We start from the raw sequence: 25,578 nt of genomic DNA on the forward strand, positions 1-25,578 counted from the left end.
ATTCTGGACTAATAACAATATGTGTATATAGCACTTTGGTTTGTAAAATGTTTCACATTCATTAACTGATTTGATTCTCAAATCCCTGTGAACTAGCTACAGTAAAATGTGACATGGTAGATAAGCAATGAGCTTAGAATCACTTGGGTTCAAATCCTAACTCTACTTATATGATCATGACCAAATCAGTTAACTGCTGAGTCCCAGTTTCCCCATCTGGAAAAAGTACCTACCTCACAGAATTGCCATGAGGCTGAAATGAGAAAATGTATGTAAAATCTTTTGTAAACCTTAAAGTAAGATGCAGTAGCAAATGAAGCATGGAGTGGGGAATCTGAAAGATTTTGGCTGACTTCTACTTCTGACACTTACTAGCTCTGTGACCCTTTAGACAAGTCACTTCACTTTTATCTTCATTGTCTTTATTTGTAAAATAGAAACAATACCTCATAGGATTATTGTGCACCTGCTTCACAGGATTATTGTACAGAACAATCAAAACAATCTACATAAAATGTTTTGCAAAAACCTTAAAAGAACTATACAAATCAAGCTATAATTACTATCTCCATTTTACAGATGAGGAAAAAGAATATGAATGTAAAGTGACTTGCCCAAGGTCAACTCAATTCAATATGTATTCAAGGTCCACTGTGTAAAAGTCAGGTAGCTAGTATGTGGCAGAACTAGTCTTCCAACTCGGTACTCCTGAATCCATCTCTATCCAGGGCTCTTTTCACACTACACTAAAGAGCTTCTGGTGCTTATTTATACTGGATCCATTAATCAAAGGATCATAGATCTAGAGCAGAAAGCAATCTCAGAAACCATGCAGTCCAAAGTAAAAATCATCTGGAAAAATGAAGACATATTTCACCAACCCAGCCCAACACTTCCAGCCATGATGAGTACGTTGCTTTCATAAAACCAACAATTCCAATCAGGACCCTGGGCATTAGCAGAGTGTCAATAGTTGCCTAAGAACAACTATTGTATAGAAGTACAGTGTTAGTACAATGGAGCGAGCACCAGATGTCATTTCCGTGTTTTGTTTCCCAGATGGTGAGTGCTATACAAAAGAAGCACATTCAGCCCACCGAGAAACAATTTCTCATCTCTCAGTTACCCCCTGACAAAGTGAAATTTGGAGCCTCCCAAAGAGATGTTTTCCTCCCTAAGAATAGAAAGGACCTGTCCATGTTGAAAGAAAGGCAATAACCACTGCCACTACAGCAGTGGTTCTTTAAAGGCATTCTATACAGTGCCATGAACTCTCATTAAGTGTGCCAGAAATTGTATGGAACTTACATTTATAACTGAACACTCAAGTCTCTAGAAATTATATGAAACTTCCACGTGCAAAGAAGCATATGTTGCATATACAGTTCTAACTCCTATACCATAAGGTGCCATAATTCCTCAGAAAAAAGAGTAAAAATACCCTGTGAGCCAAAAAAAAAAAAAAGTCTGAGAGCCATTCTACTATACTATACTTGTGGTTTTCCTCCTACTTCTCAAACAACTTTTTTGTCTGTCTTATTTGACACCTAACTCAGGCCAGTACAAGCTCAGCTTTAGAATGCAGTAAGACTCCAGTGGATTATAAAATGCAAAATACTCTACTAATAAGAAAGGATTGGGGCAGCTAGGTGGCGCAGTGGATAGAGCACCAGCCCTGGAGTCAGGAGTACCTGAGTTCAAATCTGGCCTCAGACACTTAACACTAGCTGTGTGACCCTGGGCAAGTCACTTAACCCCAATTGCCTCTCAAAAAAAAAAATAAGAAGAAAGGATTAAAAAGGATACAGTTTCTAAGGTTAAAAAAAAATAGCAAAGGTGGCACAGTGGATAAAGCATCAGCCCTGGATTCAGGAGGACCTGAGTTCAAATCCAGCCTCAGAAACGTGACACTTACTAGCTGTGTGACCCTGGGCAAGTCACTTAACCCTCACTGCCCTGGAAAGAAAGAAAGAGAGAGAGAGAGAGAGAGAGAGAGAGAAAGGAAGGAAGGAAGGAAAGAAGGAAAGAAAAGAAAGAAAAAAGAAAGAAAATCATCTGTTTAGATCAAATAAAAGGAAAATATTTGTAGCACCTCTTTTTGTGGTAGCAAAGAATTGGAAACTGGGGGAAGCCCATCAACTGGGGAATGCCTGAACAAGTTGTGGCATATAATTGTGATGGAATACTATTGTGGTATAAGAAATGATGAGCATAAACAAAACAAAACAAAAAAGCAATTGAAAGCACAGTCTAAATGGATTTTTGAGGACAGCTAGGTGGCGCAGTGAATAAAGCATCAGCCCTGGATTCAGGAGGACCTGAGTTCAAATCCAGCCTCAGAAACTTGACACTAACTGTGCGACCCTGGGCAAGTCACTTAACCCTCATTGCTCCGCAAAATAAAGAAATAAATAAAAAAAATATTGTGATTGAACATATATAACCTATATCAAATTGCTTACCATCTTGGGGCAGAGGAGAAGGGGAAAGGGAGAAAATTTGAAATGCAAAATATTTTTTAAAGAATGTTAAAAATTGTCTCTATCTATAATTGGGGAAAAATAAAATTTTATTTAAAAAAATGTTAAAATTGTTTTTAACATGTGATTGGGAAAAAGAAAAAATTTTAATGTAATTGGAATATGTTTAACAAAATAAAAATATAACATAGGAGAAAATCATCAATTCAAATTTGGGGTACATAAATTTAATAGAATATTAATTGCTCTGTAAGAGTCAAACATGGAAAGACTTGTATAAACTGATTCAGAGCAAACAAACAAATATACAGAGACTATTGTAATGTAAATAAACAACACTAAAGCAAAGTCAACTATTACATAATCAAATGACCAGTATTGGCCACAGAAAGGAGAAAAAGTGCACCTCCCTACTTTCCACAAAGAGGTCAGGAGCTATGGGTGTGAAAATGTTACATTCACTGTTATATATGGTCATTTTTCCAACTGGTTTTATTTAATTGTTTTTCTGTCTCATAAGGAAAGATCCATGGTGGGAAGGGGTTTATCAGGAAAAGACCAAGATGAAAAAGCAAAGGGCATCAAAAAACTTTTTAAAAGTTTATATTCTCTAACTACTAATTTATTGGCAAATTGCTCTTAGTTTTTATATATTTCTTTAATTTCCTTACATCTTAAATATCAAATTTTTATCAGGGATATTTGATGAAAAGATTTTTTCCCCAGTGACAATATTGTTGCACTGATTTAATTCACTTAAGAGCCTTTTAATTTTATATAATCAAAATTATCTATTTCATTTTTTGTCAGCATCTCTACCTCCCATTTGACTGTGAATTCTCTTATTAAACTCTGGAAGATGCTCCTTCCATGATATTCTAATTTTTTTCTGGTGTGACCTTTCATATTTGGAGTATAGCTGACTGTGGCTAGCCTAAACCTATTTTTTTAACAAACTGCTTTCCCGGGACCCACATGTACAAAAATATTTATAGCTGCTCTTTACGTGGTAGCAAGGAATTGGAAGTTGAGGGGGTGCCCATCAATTGGGGAATGGCTGGACAAGTTGTGGTATATGAATACAATGGAATACTATTGTGCTGTAAGAAATGATGAGCAGGAAGAGTTCAGAGAAACCCGGAGGGTCTTACGTGAGCTGATGATGAGTGAGATGAGCAGAACCAGAAGAACATTGTACACAGTATCATCAACATTGAGTGTTGACCTACTGTGATGGACTATATTCTTCTCACCAATGCAATGGTACAGAAGAGTTCCAGGGAACTCATGATAGAAGAGGATCTCCAAATCCAAGAAAAAAAAAAGAAAGAAAGAACTGTGGAGTATAGATGCTGATTGAACCATATTATTTCTTTTGTTTTGGGTGCTGTTGGTTTTTTTTTTTCTTTCTATTTTGAGGTTTTGCATCACTGCTCTGATTCTTTCTCTTGTAACAGGATTAATGCAGAAATAGGATTAATGTTACTATGTGTATATATATATATATATATATATGTATGTATGTATGTATATGTATATGTATATGTATAGAGATATATAGATATAACCTATATCAGATTACCTGCTGTCTAGGGGAGGGGGGAGGGAGGGGTGGGAGGGAGAAAAATCTGAAATTGTAAAGCATGTATAAACAAAAGTTGAGAACTATCTTTACATGTAATGGAAAAAATAAAATACCTCATACATTAAAAAAAAAAAAAACAAAAAAACTGCTTTCCCATTTTCCCAGTAGTTCTTGTCAAATAATGAGTTAGCAGTTTGTATTCTTGGATTTCTTGAACCCTGGACTCTGTTCAATTGCTTCTGCATCTTTGTCTAGTGTGGTCCACCCACCATTTTAAGATTTTTTTAAATGCTATAGATGTACGAACAGATAAAGATATTAAATTAATGTATTCAACAAACATTTATTAAACACCCACTATGTGCTAGGCACTGTGCTAAGCACTGAATATAGAAATGGATATAGACATGAACATAGACAAAACCTCAACAAACTAGTTGAGCCAAATAAAACAAAATTAATTTTAATAAGGATAAATGTAAAGTTCAACACTTGCACTCAAAAATAAATTTCATAAGTATAGATTAGGGGAGGTATGGTGAGGTAAGGACACTATCTTAACCCCTTCCTCATACAAGTTAAGCTCATTTTTCCTCAAAAACTACTGAGACGTTCATTCCTCAAGACTTAGTTGGCTCAGGGAACAAAGTCTGCTGATGTCATTTTCTTATTACCAGAAAACAAAGCAGTCAAGAGGACCTGGAAAGGTCCTGAGATGCTGGACTAGTGGACTGAAATGGGGGTTTCTCTCAGCTGAATTAACTCAAGGGTCTCTCATTGCCTATCCTTATTAATTGAATATTCTTCTCCTGTTATGGTGAAGTAAATCTTTTTTTAACTGTTGAATGAGCTACAAGTATCTCATTTTCTTCTAAAATCAAACCAAAACTACCAAGGAACTGGCCTGAGACAAACCAGCAACCAAAAATAACTATTATCCTAAGATACTTTAAGAATATCGAATGAGGGACTTGACAATTCCACTCATTAAACTCTATTCAGACTGTATATGAATACTGAATTATTTTTAAGATAGACATTCAAGGGAGGGGAGGGGCATGCAGAGCCAGGATGGCAGAGTGAGAGGTAAAGATGCTGTCTTCGCTCTTTCACAACCTCCTCCACAATGACCTAAAAGTGTGTCAAACCAGATTCTGGTTGGGAAAGTCAAGAAAAAATTTCGAGTCATTTTTCCAGACCAGGGTAGCTCAGAAAGATAAACAACAGAGATCTTTGGACACTGGAGTGGGGAGTGGCCAGGTGCACAGCACAGAAGCAGTAGTAGCAGGGCAGAAGGCAGTGGCTACAGCAGCAGTAGCAAAGAATAGCCCAGTGCTCAGGGACAGTCAGGGGACCATTCGAATATCTGGGAAGAAAAAGATCGCAAGGGATTCCTGCACTAGCATTGTGAGCAGTAATGAATACTATTTAGCAGCTCTGTCACCCATTACTCAGTTCAGGGTCACAGTTCCAAGGCAGAGAAAAGCGGGCAGGGTCACGAGAAAATAGGGGCTCTAGTGTGTAAGGAGCAAGGAATAAATTCCAGAAACATAGCTTTGTGGCTCTGAGACCAAGAGCAGAGTGGGGATTTCTAACCTTTAGCCATTCTGCAGTAGAATAAATGGGAGATACAATTCCAAAAGGCTCATGATGGAAAATGCTCTCTACATCCAGAAAAATAATTATGGAGTCTGAATGCAGATTGAAGCATAGGATTTTCACTTTTGTGAAAGAATAACCAAGAATAACCTAGCCAGAAAAACTGGTAATTTTACAGGGAGAAAATGGTCATTTAATAAAAAAGAGGACTTTCAAGCATTCCTGATGAAAAGACCAGAGCTGAAAAGAAAATCTGACATTCAAACACAAGACTTAAGAAAAACATAAAAATAAATGTGAGCAAAAATCACAAAGGATTTAACAAGGTTATTAAAACTGTTTATATTCCTGTATGGAAAGACAATACACGTAACCCCTCAGAACTTTATCAGCATTAGGGTGGTTAGAGGGAGTCTCTCACACAGAGGGTATAGGTGTGATTCTATTATGTTGGGATGATCTTAAAAGACAAATGGAATAGGGCAGCTGGGTGGCACAGTGGATAAAGCACCAGCCCTGGATTCAGGAGGACCTGAGTTCAAATCCGGCCTCAGACACTTGACACTTACTAGCTACGTGACCCTGAGCAAGTCACTTAAGCCTCATTGCCCTGCAAAAAAAACCCAACAAAAACAAAACAAAACAAAAGACGAATGGAAGAGTGAGAAACAGGGATGAACTGGGTGGTGGGAGAGGAAGAATGTGGAAAATTATCTCATAAATGGGGCACACGAGGGGCAGCTAGATGGAGCAGTGGATAAAGCACCGGCCCTGGATTCAGGAGGACCTGAGTTCAAATCCGGCCTCAGACACTTGATACTTACTAGCTCTGTGACCCTGGGCAAGTCACTTAACCCCCACTGCGCTGCAATCAATCAATCAATCAATGAAAAAATAAATAAATGGGGCACACAAGTAAGAATGTATACAATGGAGGATAATTTGGGAGGGGGAAACAGGCAAACCTTGAACCTCATGGGCATCTAAAATGGTTAAAGAGAGTAAGACTACACACACACACACACACACACACACACACACACACACAGATGGGCACAGAAATTTATCTTATCCAATAGGGAAGTAAGAAAGAAAGGAATTAAGAGAAAGGAAGCGGGATAACTGGGAAAATAGATTAAAGGAGGCAGTAGTCAGAAGCAAAACAGACTCTTGAGGAGGGAATCAATAGTAAGTATTTATTAAGCACCTACTATGCCAGAAACTATACTAGATGCTGAGAATCCAAAAATAAAAATGAAATAGTCCCTACCCTTGAGAAATGCACATTCCATGAGGATAAACAATATACACATATAACTATGGCTTCAAAACTAAAGCATGTACATAAGTCTCTCCTCGTCGGTGGAAAAATCATGGTTCCCTGAAAGCCTACCTAATGGATAGAAATGGTACGAAAACTTTGGAAAGGATATTCTTGCTTCCTGTTTTGATAGAACGCACACGACATTTCAGATGAGAGAGAAAGAAGGGGAAGAGGAAAAGGGAGACAGAGAGAGAACACAGATTTTGGAAGGCAGACATGTAGAAGAAACCTGGCTCTTCAATATATCCCTGATTTCTAAGTTGCCTCCCTAGAAACTTCAAAGAGTTTTCCCTTAGATGAGATTAAGGGGTCTCTCTCAGCTGACCTGAAACATCTCACTCCCAGTAAGCTCAAGCACTCTGTGTACATCTGATATATTCTAATCTATATAAATTCTCTGATATCTGTTTGCTATCTGCTTGGATAAATTCTTACTCACTATTCACTATTTCTGATGGGTTTTTATATAATTAGCATTTGATAGAAAGCAGTAAAGACTCCAGATGTAAGCTTAAGGTACCCCTACCTCTTGAAGGAATAGCAACCAGAAAAGCACCTTGAACCTAAAAAAAAAAAATCATTACTCTAGACTAGCAATATTTAGAGTGCAGATAGAGATAACTCTAGTCTAGTACCCCTCTATCTCAGAGGAGAACAAATGGTCAGTCTCGTGGTCCCTTCTCCTGCTCTCCTTCAGGCAGAAATCAAAGTTTCCTCTGGAGCAGGGTAGGCAAAATTCTCAAGATATCTACCAACGCTTCCTCGCAAGATGTATATAGACAACCCATGCTGACATACATAGAGCCTACATGCTCAGCACACACATCCTACATACACAAATAACTATATACAAAATAAATATAAGGTAATTTCATGGGGAAAGTATTTAATAGGTAGGATCAGAAAAGGTCCCATGTAGGAGGTAGTGCAAGAAGGGGGCGGCTAGGTGGTGCAGTGGATAAAGCACGGGCCCTGGATTCAGGAGTACCTGAGTTCAAATCCGGCCTCAGACACTTGACACTTACTAGCTGTGTGACCCTGGGCAAGTCACTTAACCCCCACTGCCCCGCAAAAAAATAAAAAAATAAAGTAGGTAGTACAAGAGCTGAGCTTTGAAAGAAGCTAGGAGATTCTAAGATATGGAGGAGAAGAGAAAGTGCATTCCAAGCACAGGGGTAAACCTGTGGAAAGACACTGAGATAAGAGATGGAATGTCATGTGCAAGAAACACAAAGAAAGCTAGTTAGGCTGGAAAGCCTGAAAGGGAATAATGTACAATAAGTCTAGAAAGTTAGGCTGAGCCAAATTGTGAAAGGTTTTACCAAACAGAAGAGTCTGTACTTGCTCCTAGAGGCAACAGAGAAATAGTGGAGTTTACTGAGCAGATGACAACAATATACTTGTGCCTTAATTTACAATATCACTATGGCAATTATGTGGAAGATATATTAGAGAAAGGAGAATTTCAAGACAGAAAGACCAATTAGGAGGTTATTGCAATAGTTCAGACAAGAGGTGATGAGGCTGTGAATTAGGGTGGTCACTATGCAAGTAGAAAGTGGGCAGATGAAAATGATGTGGAGGGAAAATTAACAAGACTTGGTAAATGACTGGCTATATGAGGTGAGAGGGAATAAATTGGAGAGGATGATTCACAAGTTGGCAAACCCAGGTGACTAGGAGGATGATGGGACCCCCTGACAGAAAGAGGTAAAATTAGAAATAGTTATGGGTTTTGGGGAAAAGATAATGAGTTCTGTTTTAGACATGCCTTGAGAGAAACAATTTTGTATAGTAGATAGTGTTGGATTTTAAGTCAGAAAGTCCTAGGTTCAAATTCCATCTCGGACACTTACTAGCTATGACCCTATGCAAATCATTTAACATCTCTGGGTCTCAGTTTCCTCACACATAAAACGTGGGGGTTGGACTCAATAACCTTTAAGGTCTCTTCTAGCTCTAAATTTGTGATTCTATGCTGAGTTTGAGATGATTATGGGATTATAGGACTTCCACTCAGGAAAGAGACTAGATATAGAGTTTTCTGAGTAGAGATGATCACTGAATTCATGTGGGCTGATAAAATCACCAAGAAAGAATGCAAAGAGAGACCAAAAGAGGGTTGAAGACATAGCACTAGAATATATCCAAAGTTAAGGGACAGGAAGTGGATGATGATCCAGCAACAACAAGAAAAATCAGAAGAGTAATCAAGCAGGTAGGACAAGAAGCAAGAGAGATAAATGTCATGAAAACCCAGAAAGGAAAGAGTTTTAGTTGAGTTATGAAATTGTTAGCCAGACTGAGAGGCAACAGGTATATACATCAAGAAGACCCAAGACAGAATAGTCCCACATACATTAAATAGCAGCACTTTTTTGTAACCACAAACAACTTGAAGTAAAGTAGGTGTCCTTCAATGAAGCACTGGTTAAATGGGTTGGTTTTTTTGTTTTGTTTTTCTTTTGGGGGGGTGGAGTTTGCATTAAGGAGATGGAATGTTACTGTGTAAGGAAAAAAAACAATTATGAAGAATTTAAAGCATGAGAAGAATTAAATTAACTGATGATGCAGAAATAAGCAGAACCAGGAAGACAAGCTACACAATAACTACAATAATATAAATGAAAAAATTTTTAATTCAATGCTACATAATTATAATGAGCAAGTTTTGCCCTAGAGAAATGTTGAGAATATGTGCCTTACCTCCCCTTCACTGCAGAGGTGAGAGTCAGTGGATGTGGAATGTTGCATAAACTGTCAGACATAGTCAATGTTTTGATTAATTTTGCTTAATTGCCTTTTTTCTCTTTCTTTTTTAATCTTTGTTACAAGGAATGGTTCACTAGGTAGAGAGAAGGAAGGAATGAATTCAGAAATGAAGGTGTAATAAAGACAGAAGGTGTCAACAAAAATAAGATTAAAAAAAATTTAATAGGTCATGCCAAACTAACCTCATTTCCTTTTTCTGATAGGGTTACTAGATTGATAAATCAAAGGAATCTACAGATACATACTAAAGATTTCAGCAAAACATTTGATAGTTTTTAATGCTATATCCATGAACAAAATGAACCAATATAACCTATATGACCATAAAGTTAATTCACAACTTGTTGAATCCTAAAGATTTGTCATCTATTTTAGATGAGGAAAGATTTCTAGCTGAGTGCCCCAAGAATATTTCCTTGCACTATTTTATATTTTTATGGATGATATGGATGAAATTATAGATGGTAGGCTTGTCAAATTTGTGGATATCACAATGCTGAGAGGAAGTTAACATCTTGGATAGAAGATTCAGGATCCAAAAAGATCTGAAAAGGCTACAATTGGGTTATATCTAATAAGATGGCATTTAATCTGGATAAACATAACATCTTTTACCTGGTTTCAAAAATTCAACATGTTTTATGAGAGAAGTATGGCTAATCAACAATTCCTGTGAAACAATCATGAGTCAACAGTCAGTCAGTCAATAAACATTTATTAAGCACTTACTATGTGCCAGGAACTGTGCTAAGCACTGGGAGTACAAAGAAAGGCAAAAGAGAATCTTTTCCCTAAGGGAGCTCACAATCAAATGGGAGAGACAAAAGTGAATGAATATGTACAAATAAGATATAGAAGATACAGCCTGTTTGTATATACAAACAACATGTACAGGATAAATTGGAAATAAACATCAGAAGAAGGACACTAACATTAAGGAAGATCAAGAAAGGCTTCCTATAGAAGGTGAAATTTTAGATGGAACTTGAAGAAAGGCAAACGGGGAAGATGAGGAGGGAGAACATTCCAGGCCTGGGGGACAGCCAATGAAAATGCCCAAAAAGTTATGAAACAAATTGTCTTGTTTGAGGAACAACAAAGGGGCCGATGTCATCAGTGTGTAGTATATATAGGTGGGAACAAAGTATAAGGAAACTGGAAGGATGTAGAAGGTGGGGAGAAGGTTATGAAAGGGTTTGAATGCCAAAGATTTTATATTTGATCTTGGAAGTGATAAGGAGTCACTGGAGTTTATTGAGTGAGGTGGGGGTGGGGAGGGAGTGACGGGGTAAAACCTACACTTAGGGAAGATCACTTTTACATCTGATCGTAGAATGGATTGAAGAGGAAGGAAACTTGAGGCAGGGAGGCTATCACAAAAGTCAAAAGGCTACTGCAAAAGTCCAGGCATGAGGTGATACAGTCTGTACCAAAGTGGTGGCAGTGTCAAAGGGGAGAATGGGGTTATGTTATTTGTTACAAGGTAAAATTAATAGGCCTTGGCCATAGCCTGGATATAGAGAATAACAGAAAGTGAGGAGTCACAAATGACACTTAGGTTGGGGGCCTAGATAATTGGGCAGTACCCTCAACAGTAGGAGGAAGGGTTTGGGGGAAAAGATAATTAGTTCAGAATTTAAATTTGGACAATTTTGAGTTTAGGATGTGTATAGAACATAAAGTGAAATGTCCAATAGAGAATGGGAGATTCAAGACTAGACATGAACAGGGAAGTTAGGACTCCATAAGCATAGAGATAATAATGGAATCCATGAGAACTGATGATACACCAAGTGAAACAGTATACAGAGAGAAGACCAGGATAGATCCCTGTGGGACACCCACAGTTAGCGAGCATGACATGGATAAAGATAAAGCAAAGAAGACTGAGATGGAATAGTCAGATAAACAGGAAGAGAATCCAGAAAGAGTAATGTCCTGAGGGGCAGCTAGGTGGCACAATGGATAAAGCACCAGCCCTAGATTCAGGAGGACCTGAGTTCAAATTCGGCCTCAGACACTTGATACTAGCTGTATGACCCTGGGCAAGTCATTTAACTCTCATTGCCCCACAAAAATGAATAGATAGATAGATAGATAGATAGATAGATAGATAGATAGATAGATAGATAGATAGATAGATAAAAGGAGTAACGTCCTGAAAACCTAAAGAAGAGAGTAATCAACACTGACAAAAGCTGCAGAGGTCAAAAAGGATTAGGATAAAGAGTAGGCCATTAGATTTGGCAATTAATGTATTGTTAGTAACTTTAGAGAAAGGTTTGATTTGAATGAAAGATCTCCCAAGTTTAACTGTAAAAAGGGAGGAAAGATAGGAAATGTTAGCTAGTAGGGATGGATGGATCAAGTGAGAGTGTTTAGATGATGGAAAATACAAGGGTATGTTTGTAGACAGTAGGGAAGTAGATAGCAGAGAAAAAGCCACTGAAGATAAGTGAAAGTGGGGATGACAGAACAGCCAATCTTCTGGAGAAGACATGATGAAACAGAATCTCAGTAAGGAGATGGGCCACCTCTTCATGTGATTCAGGAATGAAAGAGAATATAGTGGCAGTACAACATGGAAAACAAAAAAGCTCATTAAGACAGTTCCACTGTACTCTACCCTGGTCAGACTAATTCTGAAGAATTGTGTTTATTTCTATGTACCACAGTTTAAGGACATTAATAAGCTGGAGCACATCCAGAAAAAGGACCACCAAGATGGCAGAGGACAGAAAAGCAGACTTATCAAGGGATAAATAAAGTACTCTTCAAGAGATATCCTCATCTCCGTGATAAAATTTGGAAAGCATGCTTGTGTGCCTTGAAGATATGAAGATGTGTGATATAAAAAGCTATCATGTGGAAGAAGGATTAGACCTGTTTTGCTTGGCACCATTCAGCAAAACTAAGAAAGTGTGTGGAAGTTATAGTGAGGCAGATTTATGCTAGAAATTGTCTGGAAAAAAGAAAAAAAAAGAAATTGTCTAAAAACAAAATGCAGTGCCTTAGAGCATAGTGGTTACCCCTTATTTGGGATCCTTAAAGGAATATTGGATGGTCATTTTTGGAAGATGTTGTAGAATTAGGTATGGCATGATCCTATTATAAGCCTCTAATGTGCTTCCAGTTCTTTACTTTACTGAGCCCCAGAGAGTAGAACTAGGACCAGTAGGTGATAATTTCAGTGAGTTGGATTTTAGCTTAATTTAAGAAAGAACCGCCACTGTAGAACAATTCTAACTGTTATATTATAGCTGCCCAATAATGAAATGAGAGAGCAAACTTTCTGTCACTACAGGAGTTTATGCAGAGATTGGATGTCCATTTATTGGGGATATCACTGAGTCTATTCATGCGTCAAGTTAGGATTGGTCTAAATGAGGGGTTCTTAACCATTTTTCTCAAGCCATGGAAGTCTATTAAGCCCTTCTCAGAATGTTTTTAAATGCATAAAATAAAACACATAGGATAACAAAAAAACCTAATTCAATTGAAATAAAGTTATCAAAAGAAATAAAGTTCACCAACCCCAGATTAAAAACCACCGGCTAAGGTGTTTCTTGCTCCTAAGACTTTATGATTCTATCATTTGTTTTGAACGGAACAGTATTATAGCCAATTCCTTTACCTCATTCTTTTTTCTTGCACCTCTCATCCTACAATACATTTTCACGATATTGAATAACTATACCATCCAAGTTTTAGATATGTTAAAACTATACATTGCGGGACAGCTAGGTGGTGCAGTGGATAGAGCATGGGCCCTGGATTCAGGAAGACCCGAGTTCAAATCCGGCCTCAGACACTTAACACTTACTAGCTGTGTGACCCTGGGCAAGTCACTTAACCCCAATTGCCTCACCCAAAACTATACATTGCTAAATGGTGACTGTCACATACAACAGTCTCCATAAAATATTTGTAATGATTGCAATGATACCACCTGCTGGAGAGCTACTATAGGAAAGCTCCACCATGAGGAGAAGGCTTCTGAGGGCAAGCCATGTGGTCAAGGTCCTTGGCGTCAGGAAGTGATGTTTGCTCATGGGTACTGTCTATCAAGGCTACCAGCCAATCAACTTGAGGAGCCTCCCATTTCTGGAAGGAAGACACGAAGTAGGAAGTGGACGCTGGCAGAGGGCTTTTGTCTCTTTGGTTCCTGACCTCACTATGGTGGGTCAGATGATAGGGTCTCTTAGAAATAGTTAGATTTTTACCTTTCACTCTAATCCTAATGCTCTTTAATAAATACTTAAACACTTAAATACTCTTGCTAAAGCTTATAACTTATTGGCAACCACTCATTAGATTTTAGATAGTATAGCTAGAATTTTAGCCCCTTACACATTACAATGATTAAGAAAAAACTTAGGGGCAGCTAGGTGGTGCAGTGGATAGGGTCCTGGAGTCAGGAGTACCTGAGTTCAAATCCGACCTCAGACACTTAACATTTACTAGCTGTGTGACCCTGGGCAAGTCACTTAACCCCAATTGCCTCACTTAAAAAAAAAAAAGAAAGAAAAGAAAAAAACTTAACTAAAAAATGAGCTACTCATTTGGCCGGAGGAACCTAAGAAAGCTTAGCACTACTATTTTATACCCCTCTGAAGTAAGTTTATTTTGAAAACCACAATTATTTCCCAAATTATATATGTTCCAACAGTTTGTGTAGAGATCATTAAAGGAAATAACTAAGCATGATTGCCTAACAGAGAGGTTTCAAAAAATACGCTGGGATATACCTGTTTTCACAGACCTGTAAAATCTTCACTGACTTTCTCATACTAGCCACACCTACAACTGTTCTTCATGACATCAGATCTAGGATAAGACAACATAAATGTTCACATTAGTCACCAAAGTCATACAAAAATTGAATGTGCTACCTTATAATATAAGGGGCTTTCTATCATTAAAGGTATTCAAGCAAAGGCTGGATGGCCACTTGCAAAAGATGATGTTAAGGAGATGCATCCATTAATCAGGGAGTTAGATAAAATCTAGGTCTCATCCAGCTCTAGAATCCTGTAATTCTATTTTACTGATTAGTTCTGCATTAATCTGTAACACAGGCCCAGACTATTTTTGTGTACACATCAATGCTATCCCTCTTGGATTATAAATTTAAAAGACAAGCTTTATACAGTATTGTAGACAGTGTATTAGTGAAGTACAAGTGCCACAAATAAAGGCATCCCTAGAATTTGGGGAAAAAATGTTTTTAAAATTACCTTTTGTAAAGGTTTATAACTCTATTGCTGATAAGACAAAAGGGTGATTCCCAAATTTTATCAAGGAGATGAGGCTATCTCTTAAATCTCATCAAGGAAACTGAAATGATATGCTGTAACCTAATTTTTTGTTTGGTTTGTGGTTTTTTTTTTTTTGCGCGGGGCAATGGGGTTTAAGTGACTTGCCCAGGGTCACACAGCTGGTAAGTGTCAAGTGTCTGAGATGGGATTTGAACTCAGGTGCTCCTGAATCCAGGGCCAGTGCTTTATCCACTGTACCACCTAGCTGCCCCCTGTGACCTAATTTTTTAAAAGATGACAGTGCTGTCATAAGAGGAGTGGTCTGCATGATGTCTCACTGTCCTCTCCATTCCAGACAAACTGGACTTCCTAGCTGCTCCCCATCAGCTTACTTGATTTTGCATACTCCAGGCCCAGAATGCTCACCCTCCTTGTCATTCCTTCATGGAATCCCTTCCTTCAAAGCACTGGGACTGTTTCAATGCCAGCTCCTACTTGGGGGGCCTTTCCTGATTCCTCCAGTTAAGAGACTTTTCTGGCTCTTGAAATTACTTTACATTACCTTTTGTGTATTTTGTACAGTTACTTTTGTACATTTTATCATGCAGCCAAAAAGTTCCTGGAGGAAAAATACTTTCATCCTTGCCACTGTATCTCTAGTAACTACTATGGTGCCTTGCACATAGTGGCACCTACTGTTTGTTGAATTGAAATGAGAGTCAAAGTGCTATATATAAAAAAATCACAGTGTTATTGTGGATTGATTCAAGTATTCTGGTCTGTACACACATTTGAAAAGTTAACATCATCCACTAAAACCCTACAACTCAACCTTCCAATTATAATTCCATTTCTGTCTTACACAGAAGAGAACACAGTGACCAATCAACAACAAGAACATCCTTCTCCTGCCATCACCAAACGTATGTCCCTCACCCTCTCCTCTTGCCTCTCCAAACTTCCCTTGGCAATTATATTTCTTCACGTAAATTTTAAAATTGGCATTTTGGCTTGTCTAATAAACATGAATCATTCAGTCCTCCTAGAACCTGATTTTTACCAACTGAATGATAAAATCAACTTACTGTGACAAGTAAATCTAAATGTGGGGAAGCCTATTTCTGTCCCAAGTGTAGGGAAAGCTAGCAAGGGTTTACTTATAAATTAGAAGCTTTAGCACCAGTCTTTGGGCATTAAGCATTTATTAAAGAGAGAACATGTGGAATTCAGAAAGATGGGGAAGCCTATCTACCCTAGAAGAGTTCAGCCTGGCCTCCTTCTCCCAAGTGTTACTCCACCACCAGGTTGTCCGAATAATCGACTGAAAGAGAGGAAGCAAGCACTTCCTGCGTCCCCCAGAAAAGGCAGTCCTTACACACTGCTTCAAGCTGATTAGTTAGTGTCACCCAAATCCACTGGTTCATTGGACTTGAGGGTAGTCTTGTGTTGATGTCATAGTCCACAGCCTCTGAGAACACTCCCTCTTGGGAGTCAGCCAGGTGTGGTTTAACTGAATTAACTTTAAGTGGGTTAATCTTTGAAGTCAATCACTCTCAGTCAATCTAATCAGTACAAATCAATCTGGGGCCTTTGGGCATTTAGCAAATCCCATTATTTTCTTACATTTCTGAACCTAAAAAGTTGGTGACCCTACCAGGTTGTAAAAAGCCCCAGGAAGCTCTAACAATAACACAATAACAAGCAGCATGTACAAATAAATAGGCACTTTAATAATATGTTCTGGCAATTAATATAAGTACCTGCCTTCAGTCTCATCATTCATCTAAACACACAAATAAATTCCTAAGAAAATGAAATAAAAATGTAGGATAGATAGAAAAGAACTCCATATCTGATAAAAAATACTAGGAAAACAGGAAAGCAGTCTGGAAAAAACTGGGCTTATGCCATATTTCACAATAAATTTTCCTCCCATAATAAAGTATATATAAAAATATGACCTTAATATTAAAGATCAAATCATAATGCAGGTTACATATTTTTATGCCTATGCATAAGAGATGTATTCTTAACTAAAGGAGAGAGGCAATTATAAAAGATAAAATTATGTGAAACTGAAAAGCTACTAATCAAAAAAAATTAATGTACCTAGAATAAGGGAAGTGGATATATAGGGGTGCAGGGGGAGTCTTCATATAAAATTTCTCAGTTAAGAGTTTTCTAACCAAGAAATATAAAATATTTCAACAACTAACAAACCAAAAGCCATTTCCCATGAGACAACTGGTCAAAGGATATGAACAGTTATCAAAAGAAGAACTGCAAATTATTAACAACCATAAGATTAAAAGCTCCATATCACTAATCAGAGAAATGCAAATTAAAACAACCCTTAGGTTTCACCTCACACTCATCAAATTGGCAAAGATGACAGATGGAAATAGTCAATGTTGGAAGAATGTGGAAAGACAGGCATTGTTGATGGTGCTGTGAATAAATATAACCATTTTGAAAAGCAATTTAGAATTATGCAAATAATTAAAATGTCCATACCCTTTGACTCTGAGATTCTACTACTAGGCTTTCCAAGGAAATCATTGATATGAAAATGTCACTATATACATAAAAATATTTATAGCAGCATTTTTTGTGAAAGCAAAGAATTGGAAATAAAGTCAATGCCTATTCATTTTGGGAATGGCTAAATAAATTGTGATGAATGTGATGGAATATTACTATGCTAAAGAAACAAAACATATGATGAATGCAGAGAAGCATGGCAAATCTTGCACCATATGATGAGGAGCATAGTAAACAGAGCCAAGAAAACAATATACACAACAATGACAACAATGTAACTGGAAAGAACAGCACAACAATCAAAAATGAATGCTATAAAATTACAAATAACAAGCTTCAAAGGAGATATATAAAAAGATGTGAACACTATACTCTTTTGTAGAGTATGGGGTATGGAACATTGCATATATTTTCAGACTTATTCAATGTATTAATTGGTTTTGCTGATTTTTTTCCACTACCTTTTTTTCTTCTCTAAAAATGGTATGTTAACGGGGCAGCGAGGTGGCACAGTGGATAAAGCACTGGCCTTGGATTCAGGAGGACCTGAGTTTAAATCCGGCCTCAGACACTTGACACTCACTAGCTGTGTGACCCTGGGCAAGTCACTTAACCCTCAATGCCCTGAAGAAAAAAGAAAGAAAGAAAGAAAGAAAGAAAGAAAGAAAGAAAGAAAGAAAGAAAGAAAGAAAGAAAGAAAGAAAGAAAAGAAAAGAAAAAGGTATGTTGTCAGGGCAGCTAGGTGGTGCAGTGGATAAAGCACCAGCCCTGGATTCAGGAGGACCTGAGTTCAAATCCAGCTTTAGACACTTGACACTTACTGTGTGACCCTGGGCAAATCACTTAACCCTCATTGCTCCACAAAAAAAAGAAAGTAACATTTTTTTAAAATGGTATGTTATATGGAATGACTTTTCTTTTCTTTTCTTTTTTTTTGGTGGGGCAATGAGGGTTAATAAAGGAAGCTGAGGAGTCTAAAAAAGAATCAGGCTGAGCTAAGGGAGCTGAGATTTGTCTCTATGCCAATGAGATCTACTAAAATATTTTTTTCTAAAATAAAAACACAAAATAATATTTGAATTACCTTTAGCATATCGGGCAAATCTCAACATATTCAGGACCCTATCTTTTCTGCTAGTTTCTGAAAAAAAAATGAAAACTATCAACAACCATATGAAAGAATGCTCCAAAATACTAATAAGAGAAATTTTAAAAAAAGAGAGAAATGCAAATTAAAGCCACCGAGTCTTCACCTCACACTCATCAGAGTGGCAAAGGTAACAAAAGACAAAAATGGTAAATGGTGAGAGGGTGAGTTGATAGAGTTAAGCATTGACCAAACTATTCTGGAAAACAATTTGGAACTACCCTAGAAAACTTTTTAAGATGAATACACTCTGACCTCACAAAGTCCGTAATGGACATATACTCCCCAAAATAGTCAAAACAGTGAAAAACAGAAAGCATGTTTCCCAACTCATAACAGAGATGTGATGCACTCAGGTGCACAATGAGACATATTTAGGCTATGACCAATTTAGGAATTTGTTTGGCTTGACAATGTATATTTGTTACAAGAAATTTGTTTTTCTTTTCTTTTTTTCAATGGGGAAAAGGAGATGGGAGAGCCTTAAAAAAATACAGTAGGAAAGCTCCTATATAAAAAAATATTTAAAACAACACTTTTTATTATTTAAAAAACTAGAAAGTAGATCTCAATTAATGTGAGAATAGTTAAACAATTTGGGGGGGGGTGAGGCAGTTGGGGTTAAGTAACTTGCCCAGGGTCACACAGCTAGTAAGTGTCAAGGGTCTGAGGCCAGATTTGAACTCAGGTACTCCTGACTCCACGGCCAGTGCTCTATCCACTGTGTCACTTAGCTGCCCGGAATACAGCATATTTTGTCAGACATTACCAAGATCTTGTATTAAGTACCCTTCTTTGCTAAAGGTGTGAGTTCTATTATGGGTGGGGGTTACTGGAAAGTAACAATAATTTTTTTAAGTCATCAATAAACATAAAACCAAATTATTCTTACAAACCCATGCCCTGTTTTTTTATCTGTCCTTGGTTACATGCTTCTGCTTCCATCCTTTGTATATTGTAATCTTAAACCTAAATGCATCTCATAATTCTCAAACAATCACATTACAACCCTCTTTAGAAGCCTCTTCAATTTTTCTTCATAATCTGGATTATTCTCAACTATGCTGTTGGCCTCTTCTCTATCCCTCTTAAATCAATTTCCTCCTTCAACTTGCTTTTTACCTTTACTTTTAAAAATCTGCTTTACTATAAACTAGGAAACTCATTACCTTTAACCCAGGCTTTACAACTCTGAAATGACACTTTCTGCTAAGATTCCTGTACCTACTTCACCAACCACCTTCTCCTTATGAATCAAAATTAGCTATACTCTTTAACCTAGAGAGAATCCATCCACTGCTAGGCATATGCTCTCAAGCCAGTTGTTGACAAAAAGAAAGGCTCCATATAAAACAAAATATTTACAGCAGTATTTTTTGTGGTTAACAAAGAAAAGGAAACAAAGTATATGATCAACTGGGAATCAACTAAACAATTATGGTACCGGAATGTAATAGAATATTGCTGGGCAGTAAGAAAAGACAAACATGATGAATACAAAGAAGTATCGAAAAATTTACATGAACAGATAGATGCAAAGTAAGCGGAGCCAGGAAAACAATATACACGATAACATTAATATAAATGGAAAGAACAATTACTGCAAAATAACTGAAGCTGAATGTTGAAAAATTATAAAAAACCAACTTTGGTCCAAAAGAAGAGACATGAGAAAATACTTCCCTCAACTTCTCTGGCAGAGTTACAGAATATTGCATATAACAGGTTTTTTTCAATGTATTGATCGGTTCTGTTGATTTTTAAATCTTTTTCTTTTTTTTAAATTCCCTGTTCTCAGGAATGGATCTGGAAGGGTCAAGAAGGAAATGAGAGAAATCTAGGCATTTTTTTTTGGTGGGCAATGAGGGTTAAGTGACTTGCCCAGGGTCACACTGCTAGTTAAGTGTCAAGTGTCTGAGGCTGGATTTGAACTCAGGTCCTCCTGAATCCAAGGCCAGTGCTTTATCCACTGCGCCACCTAGCTGCCCCTCGAAATCTAGCCATTGTGTTAAAAAAAAAAAAAGCACCAAGATATATTCACTTAACTCTCATTGCCCTGCAAAACAAAACAAAACAAACAAAAAACCAAGATATCAATATAAATCTTTTTTTTTAATTAATTCTTTGTTAGCAATCTGGTGTCTCTCATCACCTATTCTACCTTTTGAAGAATAGAACTATTAGTAAAGCGAGACAAAAATTAATTAGAAAGCAGAGTGAAGGGGCAGCTAGGTGGCTCAGTGCATAAAGCACCGGCCCTGGATTCAAGAGGACCTGAGTTTAAATCTGGCCTCAGACACTTGACACTTACTAGCTGTGTGACCCTGGGCAAGTCACTTAACCTTCATTGCCCCACCCCACCCCCCAAAAAAAGGAAAAAAAAGAAAGCAGAGTGAAGATAGTAGAGTAGCAAGAAGTGAGCTCCCCCCTTCAAAACTCCAAATACAGCTAGAAAATTAATTGGATGTAATACTAATCAGAAAATTTAAGGGGAAAAAATTATAGTAAGTCATTTGTCCAGCCTAGTTCAGCATAAAGATACAAAAATGCCTGTGGAAACAGTGGGGTCTGGCTAGGAGAAGCTAAAAGGAAAGATGATGTCTCAGATCCAGACTTCCTGTGAAGTATGAGAACAAGTGTCAAATGGCAGCTTTGTTATTTATTACCCAGTTCTGGGTCACAGGTGTAGGAAAGATTGATGCAGTGACCTGCATCCAAGAGTGAGGAGGGGCTGCACACCTTAGCCTGTGTACCTATACCAAGCAAGGAAGAAATTCAGAAGCAAGCAGCAATTGTGTGGCTCAGACCCCAGGAGAAGAGCCCAACCAGAAACCTGTAAAGGAATAATCAGGACAGGATTTCTAAATCAAATGGGATCCTGTACTGTTGTTCCAGCCTATAGGTTCTATCACTGAAGAACTTTCCAGTTGCTGAGAGTGGCTGAGTCCAGCAGAACTCCACTGTTACTGAGACCCAAACCCAAGTCAGAAAATTACAAAGCTACATATACAATCTATATGAGACTGCTTTCCATCTTGGGTAGGAGGGAGGGAAGGGAGGGTGGGAGAAAAACATTTGGAACTAAAAATCCTGTGAAAACAAATGTTGAAAACTATCCTTATATGTAACTGGAAAATAATAAAATGCTTAAAAAAATAAAATAAAATTACAAAGCTCAGACCAGGGTGTCAATGATTGGATTTTGCTCTGGATCTGACCACTTGGGAAGTACTCAAAGTTGGCAGGTCCCTAACATGCTTTATCCCTGAGAATCTGATCTAACACAACATTCAAAATCCCTACAAAAGCAGTGACAGAATCAGCCCAGACCTTTCCTCTAAAAGTGCACATATCACATAGCATTTTTCATCATAAGTCCTTCAAAGCAGGGAATCTCTCTCCTTTTTTAAAAAATTTGTAGTCATAGTACTTAACATAGTGTCTGTCACACAATAAACAATAAATGCTTTTTCATTTGTTCATACATTCCTTCATAAGAATATAAGCCATAAGGATTTGCCTGAGATATAGAAGTTAAGTGACATAGCTAAGGTAGGAGGTTGAACATGAACCCAGGCTTTCCTAACTCCAAGTATAACAGCATCAATCAATACACATTTATTGGTGCATAATAAATATCTTTTAATTGAATTTAATTTTGAGATATGTAACAAGAACTCATCATGCATTTCCTACTCCAGGCTAGTGGGTCTGTAGTATATTACCATAACAATACTTCTGGGGGCAGTTAGGTGGCACAGTAGATAAAGCACCAGCCCTGGATTCAGGAGGACCTGAGTTCAAATCCAGCCTCAGACACTTGACGCTTGCTAGCTGGGTGACCCTAGGCAAGTCAGTTAACCCTCATTACCACCCTCCCCCCCCCCAAAAGAATACCATAACAACACTTCTATTTCTCTCTTCTTTTATCCTTAAAAGTGTTGCCTACAATTCCTCATAGATTTCCACACAGGTGCATGTTCTTGACATACAAATCCACTGGCCCCCTCCCAATTTTAGGATCAAAGAATTCAGACCTAAATGAAATCCTAGAGATCATCTACTCCAAAACTTTATTTTTACAGATGAAGAAACTGAGGCTCTAAAGAAGCTCCTTGCCCATAGCCACACCCAGTATCTCCTCAAGGGTGCCCTGCATGATGATTCTCAGCAATAGGTGTTTAATTAAATGAATGGAAGAAGGAATAGAAGTAAAAAACGCCTGAGGAGGCTATCAATATTAGGTTATTATTTCAAACTGGCCCACTCTTTTGTGTGAATTGATCCAACCATTCTGGAGAGCAATTTGGAACTATGCCCAAAGGGCTATGGGACTGTGCATACCCTTTGACCCAGTAATACCACTACTAGGCCTGTATCCCAAAGAGATCATAGAAAAGGGAAAAGGACCCACATGTACAAAAATATTTATAGCAGCTCTTTGTGGCGGCAAAGAATTGGAAATCAAGGGAATGCCCATCAATTGGGGAATTGCTTAACAAGTTGTGATATATGAATGTAATAGCATACTATTGTGCTGTAAGAAATGATGAGGGGGCAGCTAGGTGGTACAGTGGATAAAGCACCGGCCCTGGATTCAGGAGTACCTGAGTTCAAATTTGACCTCAGACACTTGACACTAGCTATGTGACCCTGGGCAAGTCACTTAACCCCCATTGCCATCCCCCCCCCCCAAAAAAAAAAGAAATGATGAGCCGGTAGATTTCAGAAAAACCTGGAAAGACTTAACTGGACTGATGCTGAGTGAAGTGAGCAGAATTAGGAGAACAGTGTACACAATAACAGCAACATTGTGTGATGATCAACTGTGATAGACTTAGCTCTTCTCAGCAATATAATGATCCAAGACAATTCCAAAGAACTCATGACGGAAAATGGTCTCCACATCCAGAAAAAAGAACTGTGGATTCTGAATGCAGATTGAACCATACTGTTTCTACTTTTTGGTTGTTGTTTTTTCTTTTTTGAGGTTTTCCTTTGTATTCTGATTCTTCTTCCACAACATGACTAAGGCAGAAATATGTTTAATGTGATTGTACATATATAACCTATATCAGATTGCTTTCTGTATTGGGGAGGGGGAGAGAAGGGAAGGAGGAAGAACAATTTGGAACTAAAAATCTTATGAAAACAAATGTTGAAATAATAAATAATAGTAATAAATAATAAAATACTTTTATGATTTAAAAACAAACTGTCCCACTCTTCTAGAGCTCCGGTGCTCAATAACCCCATCCATGACCGTCCACAGAAAGCAGAAAGTCACACATTATCATCGGCACCAGCCCAGGGGTCTCTGCCCTAGGGGAGGTGCCTCAACAAGATCCAAGCACTGGGAGGGTGGAGCACTTCCACAAGACACGCCCCCTCCCTCGATGGCCACGCCCTCCTCATTGACTGGGAAGGTGAGGAAGAGTAGAAGGAACACACATACTCCCCCGGAGGCCCAGGGTCACAGTTACCACAGTTCCCCTTTCTAGGCTAGGCCCCTAGAAAAATAAAAGGAAGGTCCTGCCTAAGAGTGTGCCCCGGGCCTTAGGGACCACACCCTCTCCATTCAATGGCCCTGCGGCCCCTTCCCTCACCGGTTGAGGCACGAGGTTTTTCACCCCGCCCCCCCACCCTCCCGCCCTTCGATGGTCCCGCCCAAGCTCGTACCAACCCCTCCTTCCCTTCGTGGGGGAGGGGGAAGCAAAGCCCCCGGGACCCTGAGCGCGCCTCTCCAGTATCGCTCCCCCAGCCCAACCTCGCGGCGTCTGCTGAGGAGGGGCCAGGGCGGGGGCGGGGCCGGGTCCAGGGGCGTCCGGAGGCGGAGCAGTCCTGCACAGACTCACCTCGTTTCCAGGCGTTGAGCGGAGACACCACCTCCACCCTCTCGGAGATGAAGTCGGCTAGGTTAGAGCGAAAAAGCAGAGCCCGCACAGTGACGGCCGCCACCAGCACCAGGGCCAGAGGAGCCGCCATGTTAGCGGGGGCGGGAGAGCAGGCGGGCGCACGGAGCAAGGGCGGGGTCGACGCTGAGCGGTGCGGGGCTCCGCCTGGAGCATGCGCCCTACTCTGTAGTTCTTACCGCCAAGGTGGGCACTACGACAGAAAAGAGGGTACCTTGAGTGGGAAACTACAACTCCCAGAATTCGTTGGCCGTGGCAGGACCTGAACGACGGAAAGCGAGGAGGGATCGTTCGTTCTCGTGGCGCAACTATTTCGTACCTGCTCTTAGGCTCTATAGGCTGACAGATTCTCCGCTCTACTGATCGGTAGAGACCTGGAGGGGGCGTTTGTTGCGCATCTCTCGCAAACCCTTTGTACTTGTATCTGCAACCACGTGGTGCTTTCAAAGGGCGCTTCTCCGGGGGCTCAGGCAAGCGGCCGGAGCCAGGAAACGTAGAGCATAAAACCGTGGCAGAGACTTAGGGATTGCTTCTTTGAACCGGTAGATTGAGGCCATGTAAGAGTGTAGACCTCAAGATTATCCAGTTACATCATGAACAGAGTTGGGATTCGGGTCTAATACCGGGCCCAGGAATATTTCTGCTCCAGCCAGGCCAGGCTGCAAAGGGTCATCTCCCCATGGAAGCCTCCCAGAAAGCCCCTCCACCCTGATGAGTCTGAGTTATGTATTCTATACATAAACATATTTTAACCAACTAATCAATCCACAAACATCACTATTTATGTACATGCGCCTCACCATTAAAATGTAAACTCATTACCAGAAGTGACAGCTTGACTCTTTGTACTTGTAGCTGCAACAAAGTATGGTGCAAAGCACATTGGCACTGACTTCTTGATTAATTAGTAAAGTCTTAGTAGCACAGTGGATAGAGAGCTGACTTTGGAGTCAATAAGAC

At 38.9% G+C, this 25,578-nt stretch overlaps 1 protein-coding gene across 2 annotated transcripts in view; it reads right to left on the reverse strand.

Moving 5' to 3' along the window:
- PIGU (phosphatidylinositol glycan anchor biosynthesis class U) overlaps positions 1-24,747 on the reverse strand; it is a 101,264-nt gene extending 76,517 nt beyond the window's left edge. Inside the window, exons 1-2 of one of the 2 annotated variants that reach the window (XM_043982764.1) lie at positions 24,562-24,698; positions 14,523-14,587 (exon numbers count right to left, since the gene is read on the reverse strand). Coding sequence is in view for 1 of the 2 variants with exons in the window: in XM_043982763.1 (XP_043838698.1) it covers positions 24,562-24,691 (130 nt within the window). In the remaining variant the exon portion in view is untranslated. Of the gene's footprint in view, positions 1-14,522; positions 14,588-24,561 lie in introns of both variants that reach the window. The other variant, XM_043982763.1, reaches the window with a different exon arrangement.
- Positions 24,748-25,578: the final 831 nt, after the last annotated feature.

Source organism: Dromiciops gliroides, chromosome 2 (assembly GCF_019393635.1).
Source record: "Dromiciops gliroides isolate mDroGli1 chromosome 2, mDroGli1.pri, whole genome shotgun sequence".
Taxonomy (NCBI): Eukaryota; Metazoa; Chordata; class Mammalia; order Microbiotheria; family Microbiotheriidae; genus Dromiciops; species Dromiciops gliroides.